Source organism: Nicotiana tomentosiformis, chromosome 12, assembly GCF_000390325.3.
Source record: "Nicotiana tomentosiformis chromosome 12, ASM39032v3, whole genome shotgun sequence".
Lineage (NCBI taxonomy): Eukaryota > Viridiplantae > Streptophyta > Magnoliopsida > Solanales > Solanaceae > Nicotiana > Nicotiana tomentosiformis.
In genome coordinates this window covers 103317458-103334652 of record NC_090823.1, presented here as the reverse complement: position 1 = coordinate 103334652, position 17195 = coordinate 103317458, and the positions used below count along the sequence as shown (strand labels likewise).

The 17195-nt window shown below is 36.6% G+C and overlaps 1 protein-coding gene across 2 annotated transcripts; it reads left to right on the top strand.

Moving 5' to 3' along the window:
- The first annotated feature begins 242 nt into the window (after positions 1-242).
- On the top strand, positions 243-6536 carry LOC104107471 (uncharacterized). Of its 2 annotated transcripts, none has more exons than XM_009616288.4 (6): positions 243-674; positions 1758-2026; positions 2164-2256; positions 2337-2408; positions 2563-2679; positions 5223-6536. In XM_009616288.4, the coding sequence occupies exons 1-6, from the start codon at positions 353-355 to the stop codon at positions 6321-6323; spliced, it is 1974 nt and encodes a 657-aa protein (XP_009614583.1). In that variant the 5' UTR covers positions 243-352; the 3' UTR covers positions 6324-6536. The 2 variants fall into 2 exon arrangements, with proteins under 2 accessions (XP_009614583.1, XP_009614584.1); XM_009616289.4 differs by having other exon boundaries at positions 244-668.
- Positions 6537-17195: the final 10659 nt, after the last annotated feature.

Here is a 17195-nt window from a genome sequence, read left to right as displayed (position 1 = left end):
CTTTTTAGCAGGGACTAAAAAGGAAATAGGTTCACATAAATTGAAACGGAGGGAGTATATATATATATATATATATATATATATATATATATATATATATATATGTTGATAAAAAAAAAGAAATTCTTTCAAATAAGTGAAAAAAAGAAACGAGAAAAGGGAAAGAAAAGAGAAAATAAAATAAAATATCTAGTACTCCTACTCTGTAATAATTAAGTGGTGGGTCAATCCCTATAAAAATCACCCGCTCTTTGACCCATACTACTCTTCTGCTTCTTCCACACATTAGGGTTTCGAAAACCCTTTCCCCTCCGCCTCTTTCCTTCTTCAACCGAATCTGAGCCCAAAAACAATGGCGGAAGAAGCACAGTACGCAGCAGCCGAAGCGGGTAACAACAAGAGGAAGTACGAGGATCAAACGACACCGCCGCCCGGCCCAAGGAGGCCCACTGGATTTTCTGCCCCGATCTCTTCCGTATCTCCTCCTGATGGTGCTGCTCCTCCTTCTTCTTACAATAGCGTGCCGCCGCCAATGGATGATTTTCAGTTGGCTAAGCAAAAGGCTCAGGAGATTGCTGCTCGGCTGTTAAATAGTGCTGAAGCTAAAAAGCCTAGAGTTGATAATAATGGTTCTGGTGCTGGTGCCGGTGGATTTGATTCATATGAACGTAAGGGTATACTTGTCTTTTTACTGTCATTGATTTTGTGTTTGGTTTGTGTGTTTTGTAAGAAGATTTTTGCAGTGACATATATTTTCTCTTACTGAAATCGAAAATGAATTCAGTTTTCTACTGCTCATTGTACTGTTATCATACGTTCTTACTACTGTTATGATTAGTTAGCAAGGTAGTAGGGTTTTAGATTTAACCTCTTTGTTTAAGTGTATATTTCAATATGATTATTGATTATCAACTCTGTTATCACTAGAGAAAATACACAGGGAGGAAATGTTTTTCTTACTGAAATTATTTTTCATTGAAAATATATAGGGGGAAAAGTAGTTTAGTGACTTTATTACAATAAAATAAAAGTTGAGTGACCATCCATGAAATTACTGTTTTGCTCATTGTATTATTATCATTTCTCACTTTATACCCAACCAAACACCTGGACAACCAGTTTTATGTGAAGCTGACTTTAAGAAAGTTCCAAAGACTGTTGAAGCTTGTGATTTAAAACAAGTCTTAGGAATCTGTGTGGCTATAAATCATCCATTAAGGGTAAACGGGGAATTTTAAGGTTAGATAGTTTTTAATAATAAAAATCTATCATTCTTTTCATGGAAAACATATTTGTCCATACCAAAATAGTGTTTTCTAGGTAGCATGGCTTTTGCTTTAATCTACTGGTTTTAGTGTATAGTTTTAATATGTTTATCGATGATTAGGTAGTCAGGTCTATTATAAGATCTTGTAGAGTTGTTGGCTGTAAATCATCTAAATGGGGTATTTTGAAGTTAGATTGTTTTCAAATATAAAAACTTGTCATTCTCTTGGGGATAGACCGAAAAGGGAAAAGTATCACATAAATTGGGACAGAGAGGTATTTTTCATGGAAAACATATTTGTCCATACCAAAATAGTGTTTTTATTGGCTACCACTGATGTGATTAGTTTTCTAGGTAGTATGGCTTTTGTTTTAACCTACTGGTTTTAGTGTATACTTTTATATGCTTAATGATGATCATGTTGATAGAGTGTCAGGTCTATTATAAGATCTTGTAGAGTTAGATGTTTTGTGTTTTCTTGCGAGTGCAGACAAGCCGATTGTTACTCCTTCGGTGACAAGTTCATATGGTTATCCCGGGCAAAGCAAGAAGATTGAAATACCAAATGGCAGAGTTGGCGTAATTATAGGCAAAGGTGGGGAGACTATCAAGTATCTTCAACTCCAGTCTGGAGCCAAGATTCAGGTTACTAGAGACATGGATGCTGATCCGAATTCTCCAAATAGAGCCGTTGAACTCATGGGTACTCCAGACCAAATAGCTAAAGCTGAGCAGTTAATTACTGAGGTTCTTTCTGAGGTAGTACTAATCTGTCTTACTATACAGTGTCAAGTCTAGTAATTCTTTTTGTTGAATCATATCAATTTTGCTCATGCTTTCGAATATTATATCTTCCCTCCTCGGTGTGTTACTTATGCATTATGTATTTGAAATAGGCCGATTCGGGTGGTTCTGGTCTAGTTAACCGGAGGTTACCTGGACAGCAATCAGGAGGAGAACAATTTTCGATGAAAGTCCCTAACAACAAGGTGAGTTTTAGTGCTGTAGTTCGTTCATCTTGCGGTCAGCTTTCTACTACTTGTCTCATGTCCATTTATATGTATTTTAGGTTGGTCTTGTTATTGGTAAAGGAGGTGAAACCATAAAAAATATGCAAGCAAGAACTGGGGCTCGTATTCAGGTAACTTTTAATTGCTTTCCCAAAATAGATCTGCAGTTTTTGGTGGCAATAGTGTTTTTTGTTGTATGAAGAATTCCAGTCCTTTCTTTCTTAAAAAAGCAATTATTTGTCGAGATTTTAGTTTAGCTTTCTTACCTTTCCTACCTTGTCACAGGTGATTCCTTTGCACTTGCCTCCTGGTGATACGTCACAAGAGAGGACCGTACAAATTGATGGGTCAAGTGAACAGATTGAGGCTGCAAAGCAGCTGGTGTATGAAGTGATTAGTGAGGTATGTGTAACTGGTTAATATTCTTCAGTTTCTATTCTTTCCACTTAATATCGTGAGAATATGATAGGCAGATGACTTTGGCGTCAAGATGATACATAACCTCCTTTTGAATGTTAGAAGTATTTATGTTTGTATATTATTTGGTGACATATATCTGTAGTTTGTTAATGTGTATGTGGATTTTGCATTGTGGAAGATACCGCACTTGATTTCTTTAGTCTTCTAAGAGCTGCTTTTGTAGTTCTCTTGATCCTGAGTTTTAAAATTCTTCTATCAACATCTTGAAAAGGCATTATGGTATTAATTTTTTCAGCAGTGGTGGATTTCCTGACACATCAAAATTACAGATTGCGTTTGTTGCTAGAGCATCATGAATAACCAATTGAGTGATCCTAAATCTGAATTTATCAGGATAGTCATTATTTTTGTCTATAAGTTTCATGTATGTATATTGCTGTTAATTACCTATCCGTCCTTGTCTCGCTGGAAATTCATAGTGTTTGCAGATATCATTTTGCCAATCTTCTTTTTGGACTACAGCTTCAGTTAATGGGAATTGTAGTTCGTTTCCAATGATCCCTGGATGAAGGAGATTGGCTCTTGCTGTGCTTCATTTTTGGAAGGAAGTACTCTTATTCCTAACTGGACATACGCTTTCTAGTTGCAAATAGGTCCTTGAGAGTATGTTACTCCACACTGAAATATAACCCCATTACATTATGGATGAATAGTTTGTTATCCACAGAATATATCTGTAGTGTGACAGAGCACCTATCTGTGTCTACATTTTTCCCATTGGTTTATTCTAATTAGTTGGATGTTGCTGGAGCAAGAGAATGGGCTTCTATCCGAAGGCAATATCAGGTTTAAAATGGCATATCGAAAACTATAGTCATGCCTCAATGTCTATTGAATTATTTCTCGCTGGACTTTAGATATTTGGCTTTTTTTGAGGCGCAGGTTTTGGAGAAGTCTTTTCCTTGAAGGTAACGAAGTCTGTAAAAATTTCCCTAATATTGAGCGTCTATTCTAATCTCAGATGTGCAACAACTCTCGGTCTGAATTCTTAGTTAATATCAGGGGACAACATATAACTATGCTGGTTAATTTTGTATCTGATCACTGATATTATTATTGGAAAATTTGTAGGCTTAGTATTTATCGGACAATGGTGACACCAACATGAAACCATTTAGTGTTGGTGTTCCCTCAGCTTTGTTCTGGTATGGTCTCCAACCTAATTATTGATAACTTTAGTCATATTCTGGAGTAAATGAGAGCCTGCTTTTGCTAGGATGCAAGTGAGTAGACTAAGATATGTTGAGATTATCATTATATCTTTTGGGTGTCTAACTTGAGATATTTTATGAATTTACCACATAGAAGTGTTGCAAGAAACAGTATTTGGTGTTATTATCTACTGTTTATGTTGGTATTCTGTCGGAGGATAACTTTATTGTGCCTTTAGATTTCTAGTGCTTTGTTTGGTTTCTTTTGAAGAAAAATCCATCTATTGTGTCCTTATTATTGATTAGCTGCTAGTATCTGGTTTTGTTTGTTATCTCCATAAACCTTTGGCTAATTATTGGCTATGAAGATCAAACTCTCCGAGATTAGGAGTGCTGAAAGGACTATTATCATATTAGATCTGTGTGTGCCTTGATTGCTAGCAGTACTATTAGATTCTGCTTTGTTGTCTCAGTAAGACATGTCTTATTGTTGAAAAATGAGTGAACTGTTGCCCTACATGTATGATGTATCATGTAGGGGTCTGTTTCCTGATGGTGTTACGAAATGACATCAATTGTCACTCCTTTTGGCTTTTTTGTTTGTTTGTTTGTTTGTTTTTGGTGCACACTTTTTGTCACCTTTCTGTGTATATATGTGAACCCATGCAAGGAGTGAGAGTTCGTCTTGGAACTGCAAGATTTGGTGCTGCTGCTGTGCAAAAACACATTTATTCTTGATATTGTAGTTCATGGCTTGTCTAATTTGTGTATCATTTGAGGACTTAGTTATTAAAATGCAGTTGGTATATAAATTTGGATACTCCTTATCAATATAATATATAATTTGAATACTCTGCTGATGACATAATGAACAGACTCATCTTTTACTATTGGCAAGTCACACAGGCTTTTAATGCTATCTTCAAAAATAGTGGTATCTTGCCATCTTAAGTGTTATTTTGCCTAGGCTTTTAAAATGCTTTCTTCAAAAATAGTGGTATCTTGCCATCTTAAGAGTTATTTTCCCTACATATAGAATGCGTATACTTTTTTCTCTCTGCTTTGGTATCCTTCACTTCAAATAGGGTGAGGATGGGCATCTGCCAGGAGTTTGTACCTCCCAACCAGTAAGTCTACATCTGTCTTGATGCATACATAATATCAATTGTTAAATGTTTGTGGTATTTGCTACTGTTTTATCTGCTATGTTTATGCTACCCGGCTGTGAGTTACCTACTTACGTTAATATGCAAATTATCTTTATATTCCTAGATCAATCATTCTTGGTTAATTTAGACAGTAATTCTTGTGCAGAATCGTGCTAGGAATCCAGGAATGGGTGGAGGATATCAACAAGGTTATCAGGCCCGACCTCCTACAAGCTGGGCCCCTCCTGGTGCCCCAATGCAGCAACCTGGCTATGGATATGTTCAGCCTGGCGCATACCCTGGTCCATCCCCCCAATATAACGCGTCTCAACAACCTTACCCTGGCTACCCTCCTCAACCTGCCTCTGCTGGATATGCCTCTGGCTGGGATCAGACTACTGCCCAAAATCAACAATCTCAGGGAGGTGGTTATGATTACTACAACCAGCAGGCCCCACCACCGCAGCAACAAACTCCTGGTGGCACAGCTGCTTCAACCGATAATAGTGCCTACGGTTACAACCAGCAATCAGCCTCGGGTTACAGCCAAGGACAAGCTTATTCTCAAGATGGCTATGGTGGATATCATGCACCTGCACCTCAATCTGGTTATCAGGGCACTGGTTATGAGCAGCAACAAGGTTATAGCTCTGCAGCTGGTTATGGGAATGCCTCAAACCCAACATCAGATGGCCAGAATTCTTCATATGGTACACAAGGCGATGGCAGTCAAGCACCTCCACCAGTTCAGTCATCAGCCACGGGTCAACAAGGTAATTACCCATCTCAGGGCTCTACTCAGGCAGGCTATGGGATGCCACCAACTTCTCAAGGTGGGTATGGGACACCACCACCTGCAGGCTATGCTGCGAGCTATGGGGCCCCACAGGCCCAAAAACCTTCTCCTAGTCAGCCAGCTTATGGTCAGCCACAGCAGTCTCCTAGCGCACAAGGAGGTTATGCCCAGCCTCCCCCAGCACAGCCTGGATATCCACAGCCAGCTGCTCAATCAGGTTATGCGCAGCCTGATTCTGGCACTCAGCGACCTCCTGCTTCTGGCTATGGTGCTCCAACAGCTCAGCCTGGTTATGGTGCCCCACCTTATGGGGCTCCACCTAGTTATGGCCAACAGCAGCCACCACCTTACAACAGTGCCTATGCTGGTGGTTACGCCCAGCCTCCAGCGTATGCTTCTGATGGCACAACTCCAGCGTCCCAGTCTGTTCAGCCTAGTGGTGGGGTTGCAAAAGCATCACCTCAAAGTTAATGTGAGTCAACTTTGTGAGGTTGACTGGATCTGTTAAAAGATATTTCATATTTTTGTTGCTTAGGTGTCTTTAGGTCTTGTAGTGTATCAAGGCAGTGTTTTAAACCTTACTTTGCTTTTGACCCGAATATCTGAGCTGCAGATTGTTTTCTTTGTTATATTTGCAATTGGCTGGATATTTTTTCAATTAAAGTTCTTAGTGGTTGGAGTTTATGTGTGCGCATGTTATTCAAGGCTCTTTTAACATGCTTGAATATATCTTTTAACGAGTACCAGCACACACGTAAAAAGCTTGGCATATAGTTCACTATTTTGATACTTTTTACAGCTCCAGTGAGTGACTAATTCGAGATGATTAGTGGAGTGTCTAGCCATTTTCTAAGTTACTGAGGATGAAGATCGAGTGCTTATGTTTCAATAGGTTCTCTCATTCAAGGAAAGATATGCTATTTTATAAGTTACCAATTTGCAGCAATATACTTTGAACATTTTGATCGTTTTGGATATACTTACAGATTCAAATTATTAGAGGCCTTGTTTGCTAAAAATGTATAAGTATTTTCAAACGAAGTATAGAAGTTAGGGGTGTTCAAAACCGAAATCGAACCGAAACCGAAGCTTAATGGCTTATTGGTATCGGGTTAACGGTTTAACGGACGGGGAACGGATTGAAATTTTTTATTAACGGCTTATCGATTTGGGGGCGGATTATTCAATTTTCTTAACGGATAATTCATTAACCCGTTAAGAATATATATATATATATATATATATATATATATATATATATATATATATATATATATATATATATATTAAATATCAAAAACCCTTCCACTTCTTCCAGTACTCCATCTCTAAGTTCTAAGGCTAATTCCTAAATAATCAGAACCCTTACATACTATGCATCAAAAGATCCCAGGCTTGGCTTAGCTTAGCTTATTCTCCCACCCTACAACAAGATTGTTTAAGCTGTTGTCTATGGTTCACCCCTGCTTTTATTTTTTTAAAGCTAATGCCTGGTGTCTATGTTTAATAGAAGAACAATAGTGTTGTGCCACAACTTTTTTCACTCTACAACACATGACACACTACATCATTCTTATGTAGGCATTAAGAGACATGTATGTTTGGACTCAATGTGTAATTTTCTATTCTGAATTTGTATGCTATGCGGTCAACAAATAATTAATGAACGCAATATAGATTGAATTAGGCCGATAAACCGCCCAATAACCACCCGATAAGAGCTAAACCGTTACCAATCCGCCCGATATCTTATCGGGTGGCTAGCGGATTAATACATTTAAAAGCCGATAACCATTAAGCCAAACCGTTAAGAGTAATTAACCGCCCGATCCGCCCGATAAGCAACCCTAATAGAAGTGTTGGTTTAAGATTCTAGCAAAACAAGAAATGGGACAAGTTCTTTTCTTTTTCTTTTTCTTTAAGAGGCAGCTCGATGGTGTTGGTGGCCTAAAGCTACATTATATTAAGAGACCTTTAAAACTTATTTGATAAATTTCATGCAGTTAATGAGACACAAAACCTTGATCTATGGATCGATCAATGGATCTATCAAACTGACAAAAGAAAATAGCTAATTTAGAAAAATTGAGTTGAAAAAAAAGAGTAAATCGTCATAAAACATAAAAAAGGAATGAGTATACGTTAGGATAAAAAATTAGAATTGAAGAATTAGGTAAATATACTAACTAATGCGGAAAACAATTACTGTTACTAACCTCACTCATCTATAGAACTTCAACCAAACTAATAAATATTAAACTTTGAATTGTCTTTCTGATAGTAATTATAAAAATTATATATTATATATAATAATAGAGTATAATACTTTTTGGTGCATGTAGTATTTGAGGGCCTAAGACAATGAATTCACCGTAAGAGAGGTTTAACCTATTCCACAATGTCTCAATTGACAGTCTTACTCTTTGGCTGCCCATATCTTAATATAATAATAGCTTCGACCTGTCAGCTTAAAATCTTTATAATTTTGTTTGAAGGTATTTCAGACTTTACCGTGCTTAATTGAGACGTGGCTTTTAACCTTGAAACGTGGCTTTTAACCTTGAAGATGAATAGCCAGGGATCCAACTCCTCCACATATTCTATTTTCTCCTTTTCCCCAAGTTTTTACTTGGATGGATGACACATGTACATATTAAAATTAATGGTTTAGATTTAATTAATTAAAACAAGATTTTGACCAAGGTTACGAGCATATTTCCATATTCAATTTCTGAACTTTGAAATTTTTCCTCCAAAAATTTGGCAGCAGATTCCATCGACATGCTAGATTATTTAATTTATTTTATTAAATACAGCGCATCATCAACGAGTTAAGCCATTCATCTGCTGTAAATGGACGAGGTCATATGGCCACGTGTGATCTACCACTGGGTTAGAGCCAGTAAAATCTAAAAGAAAATAGAATTAATGGATATATGTTCATCTCAAAAACTTTTTGTTGTATGAATTATTCTTGCTTAATTAGCCAAAAAAAATGATATTTACATGATATTTACCAACACAACTTTCGTGAGGTAGATCTTTTTTAGAGTTTGACTCCATATATATTTTCTGTTTATTTTTGCTCTAACAATCACTGCTAAAAACTCTTGATTTCTATGTTAAGAATCTTCAATTTCTCGTCCGAAATCTGCTGCTCAATCTTTCGTGATGGAGTTTTTTTGGGGCCAACTATGGCCAATGGGGAATGAGAATGTCAAAGTTTAGAAAAAAATATGGATATATCCATTATTTTTATAATGATTAAGATCTCAGGTTTCAACTAATTAAATCTAGACCATTAATGTTCAAATAGACACGTGTCACCCGTCCAAATAAGAACTTGGGAAAATGGAGAAAACAAGAATGAAGAGGAGTGTCATCAACAAGCGACGTATATTTTTCAACAGCTGGTACACAAGGATGCTCTTTGCTGGTTTCAGTAATTCATCAAATTCTCAATTTTTAGGATTCTGCTTATTTGTTAAGTTTCAAAATCTCTCCTAGGGAGTCGTGATGACACATAGTCTCTAAGATTAGGTAAGCCTAACACTTATTGAATTAATAACCGATTTTAACCTATTAACTATTAAGTATGAAACATAAATTTCTATAAAAAGCCAACAATCCAAGGTAGATACATAACATTCCAAAACTGGTAATACAAGTCATAAGCTCTACTGAGTTCACTAGGAAACCTCTAAATACAGCTGTGTCGGAATAGAAATAAATCGTACAAAGTAAAATTTCAGAAAGTGACTCCGAGGCATGCGAACGCGACGGCAGGTATACCTTAAAATCTTCACAGCAGTGCTCGATTAGCTATCTAATGATCAACACGCTCCGAGGTACTTGGATCTGCACAAAAATGTGCCGCAAGCGTAGCATGAGCACACCATAGCGGTACCCAGTAAATATCAAGACTAACCTCGGTGGACTAGTGATAAGGAACAATCAAGACACCTACTAGACATTATAACATGTGCAAGCATGAATATAAAACTAACATGGAATAATGTAAAGCTAAACATGGTAAGAATAATGTTACAACACTTGCATTAAGAACTAGAAATAACAATTAACAACAAGGAGCCAACAGGTAAATACGCTGTGAGGTAAGCGTATTTAAAGTAACAACATAGCCTCTTTGTCTCCCCGCGTGTGCAACAATAAAGTAAATGTCTGCCTTGTCTCGCCACACATGCATAATAATATTTCTACCTTGTCTCGCTATATGCGCAAACCCACATATATAGCCTGTCTTGTCACGCCGCACGTGCAATATCAATAATAACAATAACACGGACAACTCATATGCAAACACCCCGACAATCCTCTCAAAAATATCACGTGTGCCAAAACATAACAACACAATATAACAACTTGCACCACATGTACCCATATGCCACAACATTATCTCAAAACAATTCCAATCCCACAATGACACATAGACCTCGGCTCAACAACACTGAGTACAACAACAACAATAACACGGGAGTACGATGAGTAAATCAACACAAAAATTACTAAACACAAAGAATGGAAGAACGAGCTCACAATGAAAGACATAACAAGTAATAATGGTTTCAAATAAGAAAAACTCAACAATGGGAGAGATAGTGGGTAACAACGATATCAAATAAGAGTAATTCAACAATAAGAGAGATAACATATAACAATGATTTCAAATAAGAATAACTCAACAATAAGAGAGATAACATGACAATAAAAGAGACAACAACTTCAATTTAGGCATATAAGAGTACATTTGGCAATAAAGGGTAGAACATGAACCGATCAACTTTAAATAAGACACGTAAGGGTAATTTAGCAATGAAGAATTTAACATGATAAAAAAACTTTATTCTTTATGTACATAAGAACCTAAGAGTCTAAATCGGTCAAATTCTCACATATAATCGTGTATACACTCGTCACCTCGTTTACACGTCTTTCACGTTATTCAAATAGTACAAACAAACCAGTCCCTATGAGAGAGTTTTCCCCACACAACGTTAGGCAAGATACTTACCTCAAAAGCCTTCAATCAATATTCTAAAATAACTTTCCCTTTACAATTCACCTCCGCTCAGCATAAATCTAATCATAATCGACTTAGTAACATCAAATTATGCAAGAGAAATCAATTTCAATAATTAAACCTATGATCTTTATACAATTTCTTAAAAATCAACAAAAGTCAACCTCTGGCCCGCCCGGTCAAAACTCGGGTCCAAGGGTAGATTCCGACTATCCATAACCCACGAGTCCATATATATGTTTTGTTTCAAAATTCGAGTCCAAATCGACTCTCAAAACTCAAATTCTCATTTTTTTTTCAAAACATAGACAATTTCTCAAAATTTCACTTTGATTCTCATAATTTTGATGTTAAAACTTACATATAATCATGTAAAAGAGTTAAAAATTGAACAAAATCACATACCCAATGATTATAGATAAAATTCCCTCTTTAAAATTACCTCCTACCCAGTTTAGAGTTCCAAAATATAAAAAATGAGACCGAAATCTCGTCCCTCAGCTCTTATGTCCAGTCACAGGTGCCGCAAATGCTTGGGGTTTGCATTTGTGAGCCCCGCAAATGCGAGAATATTATCGCAAAAGTGAAACACCTCACATCCCTGCTATAGTCGCAAATGCGAACCATAGACACCTTGCAAATGCGACATGTCTGATCGCAAATGCGAAAAAGCTTGCCCAACCCAACCATCGCAATTGCGAACACTAGGTTCGCAAATGCGAACCTAGCAGACTTAGCCTATTATCGCAAATGCGATCCATATCTCGCAAATGCGAGACCTGAGGCATCTAATCAACACCAGCAAATTTCAAAACACTTCCAAACATTCCAAAACGTGTCCGAAACTCACCCAAGCCCTCGGGGCTCCAAACCAAATATCAACACAAGTCTAAAAATATAACACGAACTTGTTCGCGCGATCAATTTATCAAAATAACATCTGAAATCATGAATCGTACCTCTAAAACACATGAAATCTATATGAAACTCAAGAACTTCTAAAAACGCAACCGCGCGTCTGATTCCTATCAAACGGAATGTTGCCAAACTTTGCGGACAAGTTCCAAATGACAAAACAGACCTATTCCAAGTCCCGAAACAGAAAATCCAAACACGATAGCTATGAAGTCAACCTACGGTCAATCTTATCAAAATTCTAAGGTCAATCTTATCAAAATTCTAAGCCTTTATTTAAATTCTCAACTTCCGGCAAAACAACAGAAGTCAACTTACGGACCTCCGAATTTAATTCCGGTCATACGCCCAAGTCCAAAATCGCGATACAAACTTGTCGGAGCCATCAAAACACCGCTACGGGGTCGTTTACACAAAAGTCAAATTTCGGTACATTTTCAACTTAAGCTTTTAAATTGAGGATCGCTCATCCAAATATATTGCGAAACATCCGAAAATCAAATCCGACCATGCACACAAGTCATAGTTCACAATATGAAACCGCTCAAGACCTCAAACCATTGAACGGAGTCTTAAAGCTCAAAACGACCGGTCGGGTCGTTACATTATTCCTCTTGCAAGGTCCATTGTTGGTATAAAATATTTGCTGTTCTTTTCCGAATTTCTTCTGTCACTGTGGTATCCTTCCATCATCTATGTCACTATTCTTTGCTTTTTTCATTGCTTTGTTTCTCTTACATGTTCTCATTCTCTTTCTATGTCAGAAAGATTAGAAGGTAGCTGATGTGATTATGCTAGAAAAATCTCTTAGATTGAGTAAATTATGGATTTAAGGTAGTTCAAACTGGGAGATATAGTCAAGTCTTTTCTTTGGCTTTTGTATTTGTTGAATGAAAAATATGAATAATTGTCGCTGATTTTTCTTCCTGATTTTTGTTGCTTCCTTATCAGTATCATAGTCACTGAACCCAAAGTAATAGTAAAAATAAGAAGAGAAATAATAATTTTTGTAAGATTAATTTTTACACTTTGTGTATATTTTTCTATTCATTTTGATGGTCAGTATTTTGGCATCCGATTTATGTATTTTCTGGTTTTTTAATTCTGTTTCCGCCTGGAGTTGAAATTTTGTTAAGTTTTCCGTGCAACAAACATGTATTAAAACTTCACCTCATTGCCAGACATTCTTGAGATAATGAAGGTATGTCTCGATTATGAAATTTTTATGCTCCAACTTCTTTCTACCTAGCGTTAGCTAGAGAAAATGAAAAACATAGCTGATATACTACACGCGGAAAAAAAATATTATCATGCCTGTTCCTATTTTCTTTTCATAATTTTATAAATACGACAGTTCCAAACGCACTTAATCCTCTTTGCTTCTTGCTTGCTTCATATATTATAGTATTTTCTGGTATGATTATCTGACTAATACTAAGTAATATTCATATTGATAAAAATTGGTCTTAATTAATGTTTAAGATGCCGACATGAGACACGTAAGTGCTGGTTCTGTCACGGTTATATTTCTTACTTTTCCATTGATTCGAACCTGTATCGATGTTCTAGACAAACGAATCTACCTTTATCGAAGCATTGGTTGGGTGTTAGCTCCAGAATCAGCTCTTCGATCGAGATCGATGAAAATTCTAAAGAAGTTGAATATTACTTATTTTACAGAAGTCAGATATCGCCTCTTGTGTTCTCGTGCACTGGTTTCTGAAAGGATTTATTTTCTGAACCACCAAGAATGTCACATCATGCATCATAGCTAGAGCTCAAGTTATTTATTTCAGTCCCAGGAACGGTTTGTTTTGGTGCATATGAAGTCAATAAAGCCTCCAATCTCTACTTATCAACAAAAAAAAAACCCTCTAATCTTTTGTTTTACATAATGTAATGTTATCTCTTTAGTTGCATAATGCTTGTCTAATATATAAAATAGGACAAATTAAAAAACTTGGGCATATACGCCAAGCTGTGGTTTGACAAGCATATTTGATTCTTCCAATGAACTTTATAGACTTGAAATTTGACCTTCATGGACTACTTATGATATATGCTTATGAGTGTTGTCTGAAATGATTGACCAATTTAAAAGAATGGAATAACGTGGAGATTGATTGATGTTAGTCTCTTAAAACATATTAAAAACATACTTCAAAGAGGATATCAATTCCCGCCGTCTCATATGAACAACTTCATAGTTTTAATAACATTATATCCGTTTGGGTCATCAATGTCGGTCTGTTTATGCAACGTTGAAGTGGATCACTAATAACTTCCTTTTTTATCCTTTCAAAAGATAATATTTTATATATTAAACACTAGTTTCTGGAACGCACGTGTATCCATATCAACTACTATAATTTAACTCGATTGTTGACAATCTTGTTATCTAAATTGGGGGGGGGGGGGGGGGTGCTGGAACTAAATTATTGAACCAATTAGAGGAGGTAATAATTGTGGCTTACCTTTGGCTTAGACTGAATTGAAAGAAAATTAAATTTTGTGAAGATAATTAGTGTTCTTAGCCTAAAAATGACTTGTAATTATTAAGTAGCGGTCTAAAATCAAATAGATATTGGTGTTTTCCCCTAAATATTTCAAAGGACTTACTAGTAGTTAATTAATGTTCATGCAAAATTTTCATGAGAAACAACTTCCCTAATGGAGGTCTAAATTCAAAAAGATATTGGCGTTTCCCCCCTAAATATATCAAAGGACTTATTAGTAGTTAATTAAAGATCATGCAAAATTTTCATGAGGAACAACTTCCCTAATAAATGAAAAGCAACTTTTTAGATAATAAAGCAAATTGACAACTCAATCACAAGAGAGTATAATATACATAAAGATATGTAAATTTTGAGTATGCAATAGATAATACATTTTGGGGCTTGCGTTGAAGACTCGTGGACGTGAACTTCAGCTCCATGGTCGGATTCATCAATTTCTCCACAATTCCCATTTTCTTAGATAAGCACTTGAACTTCCATCATTGTGCTCTTCAGTTGGTTACCTCAATATTTACAGATTCTTACATCATCATCTTTATGTATAACATATTGATGACAAACACGTAGGCTGCTGATAGCCCGAATAATAAAGCTCGCAACCCTTCTCCTTCGTTCCTATTTTATCTACGCAATGATATATTATGAGTTAGCAAACATTTCCATTAATAAAAATAAAGAAAGACAATGGCAGCAAATGACTTTAACACTCTTCTATCTGCCAAAATCAGGAAGACCATTAAACTCATAAAATAAGTGCTAGAAATTTCTTTAGAACCCCTTTTACATTTGGTTAGAGCAAAAAAGTTTCCCAATAAGCTAGCTACTTTATACCTTTCAAATATGTAACGCGTTTTGAGCATTTGCATTCAGTTCGACAGTTTGAGGTCATGAGTAGTTTCGTATCGTGTATTATGATTTGCGTGTATCGTCGGCTTTACTTTTCGAGTGGTTCATGATTGATTTGGAATGATGATTCTCATTTGAGAAGCTTGAAGTAGAAAGAGTTGGTCAAGTTTGACTTTTGGCGTATTTGACCTCGGAATCGGAGTTTTTATGATTCTGTTAGGCCCGAATGGTAATTTTGGACTTGGGCGAGTGCTCGGATTTGCATTTGGATATTTCTAGAAGGTTTTGGCGCCAAATGGCGAAAGTTGGCAATTTGAAGATTTGGTAAGTTCATAAGTTTGACCGGGAGTTGACTTTGATGATATCAGATTTGGATTGTGATTCCTGGAGTTGAAATAGGTTCGTTATGTCATTTGGAACTTGTGTGCAAAATTTAAGGTCATTCCGAGTTGGTTTGATGTGGTTCGACACGAGTTTTGAAAGTTGAAAGTTTAATAGTTCATTAAGTTTGATTTGAGATGCGATTCGTGATTTTGATGTTGTTATGCGTGATTTGAGGCTACGAGTAGGTTCGCGTTATATTTTGGGACTTGTCGATATGTTCGGATGGGGTCCCGAGGGGCTCGGGTGTATTTCAAATTAATTTTGGACTATTTCGAAGTTGTATGCATTGCTGGTTTTCTGCTGTTATCTGATGCCTCTGGTGTTCTTCGCGATCGCGAAGGTCCATACGCGATCGTGAAGTATGATTCAGTCCGCTGGTGATTTGTTCTTCGCGGACGCGACAGTTGAAACGCGTTCGCGGAGGTTTGAATGGTTCTTGTTCGCGTTCACGCCAGTGTTATCATGTTCGCGTAGTGTTGGGCTAGGGGCTAGGAGCTGGAGGCTTTGTTCATCACGTTCGCGAAGGTCTAGTAGTGGTGATCATCGTGTTCGCGGGGGATTTGCCGTGAATGAGTAGTGTTATTTTGAGGCAGCGTAATTCGTGCATCGCAGACGCAATCTTTCATCCGCGTTCGCGAAGGGTACCCCTGTTCAGTGATTATAAAGTACTCTATTTCGAAGGTTTTGGTCATTTTATCGCATTTTGAGTTATGAAGCTCGGATTTGGGCAATTTTGGAGGGGAATTTCACCATATGGATTGGGGTAAGTACTTTTTACTCAGATTTGATTATATTTCATGATTCTATCTTCGATTTTGGCATTTGATTGATGAATCTAAAAGAGAAATTGGGGTTTTTTGTCAAAACTTTCCTAAAATGAATAATTGGGTTTTGAACATCGATTCAAAGTCGGATGTGAGAGAAATTAGTATGGTTGGACTCATAATTGAATGGGTTGTCAGAATTTGTGAGTTTTATCGGATTTCGAGGTGCGAACTCGGGGTTGACTTTTAGGTTGACTTTGAGTATTTGATTAAAGATTCGACATTTATCATTGGATTTGCTTCCTATGGCATTATTCGATAATTTTGAGTTGCTTTTGGCTAGTTTTGAGCCGTTCAGAGGTCGATTTGTGTGGGATGACACTTCTAGTATATCGATTTGGCTTGTTTGAGGTAAGTGTCTTGCGTAGCTTTGTTGAGAGAATTTTTTCTGTTAAATGATATTGTTTACTACATGCGAGAGTGATGCATATACGAGGTGACAAACGTATATGCATGTGCCAGGGATTTCCATGCCTGGGAGGGGGAAATTATATGCTTTCTTTCTGCTTTGATGAACCTGTGATTCTTTGACTTATGCTTTATTTAATTCTATGACTAATAAACTCAATTAACTGTATCAGAAATCATGTTAGAACATATGACATCTTAAAAAGGATATAATGTGTTATTTTTGGATTGTTTGCATACTTAATTGACCGTAGTTTCATGAACACCCATTTATATCTGTTATTATTTTGCTACCAGAGTTTCTTTATCCATAATATATGTAAGGATTGGGGCCTTAGGGCTATGTTTGGCACAAGAGTTATTTCCATGCGGTTGACATGATATTGGCATGATGTGTAATTTCGTG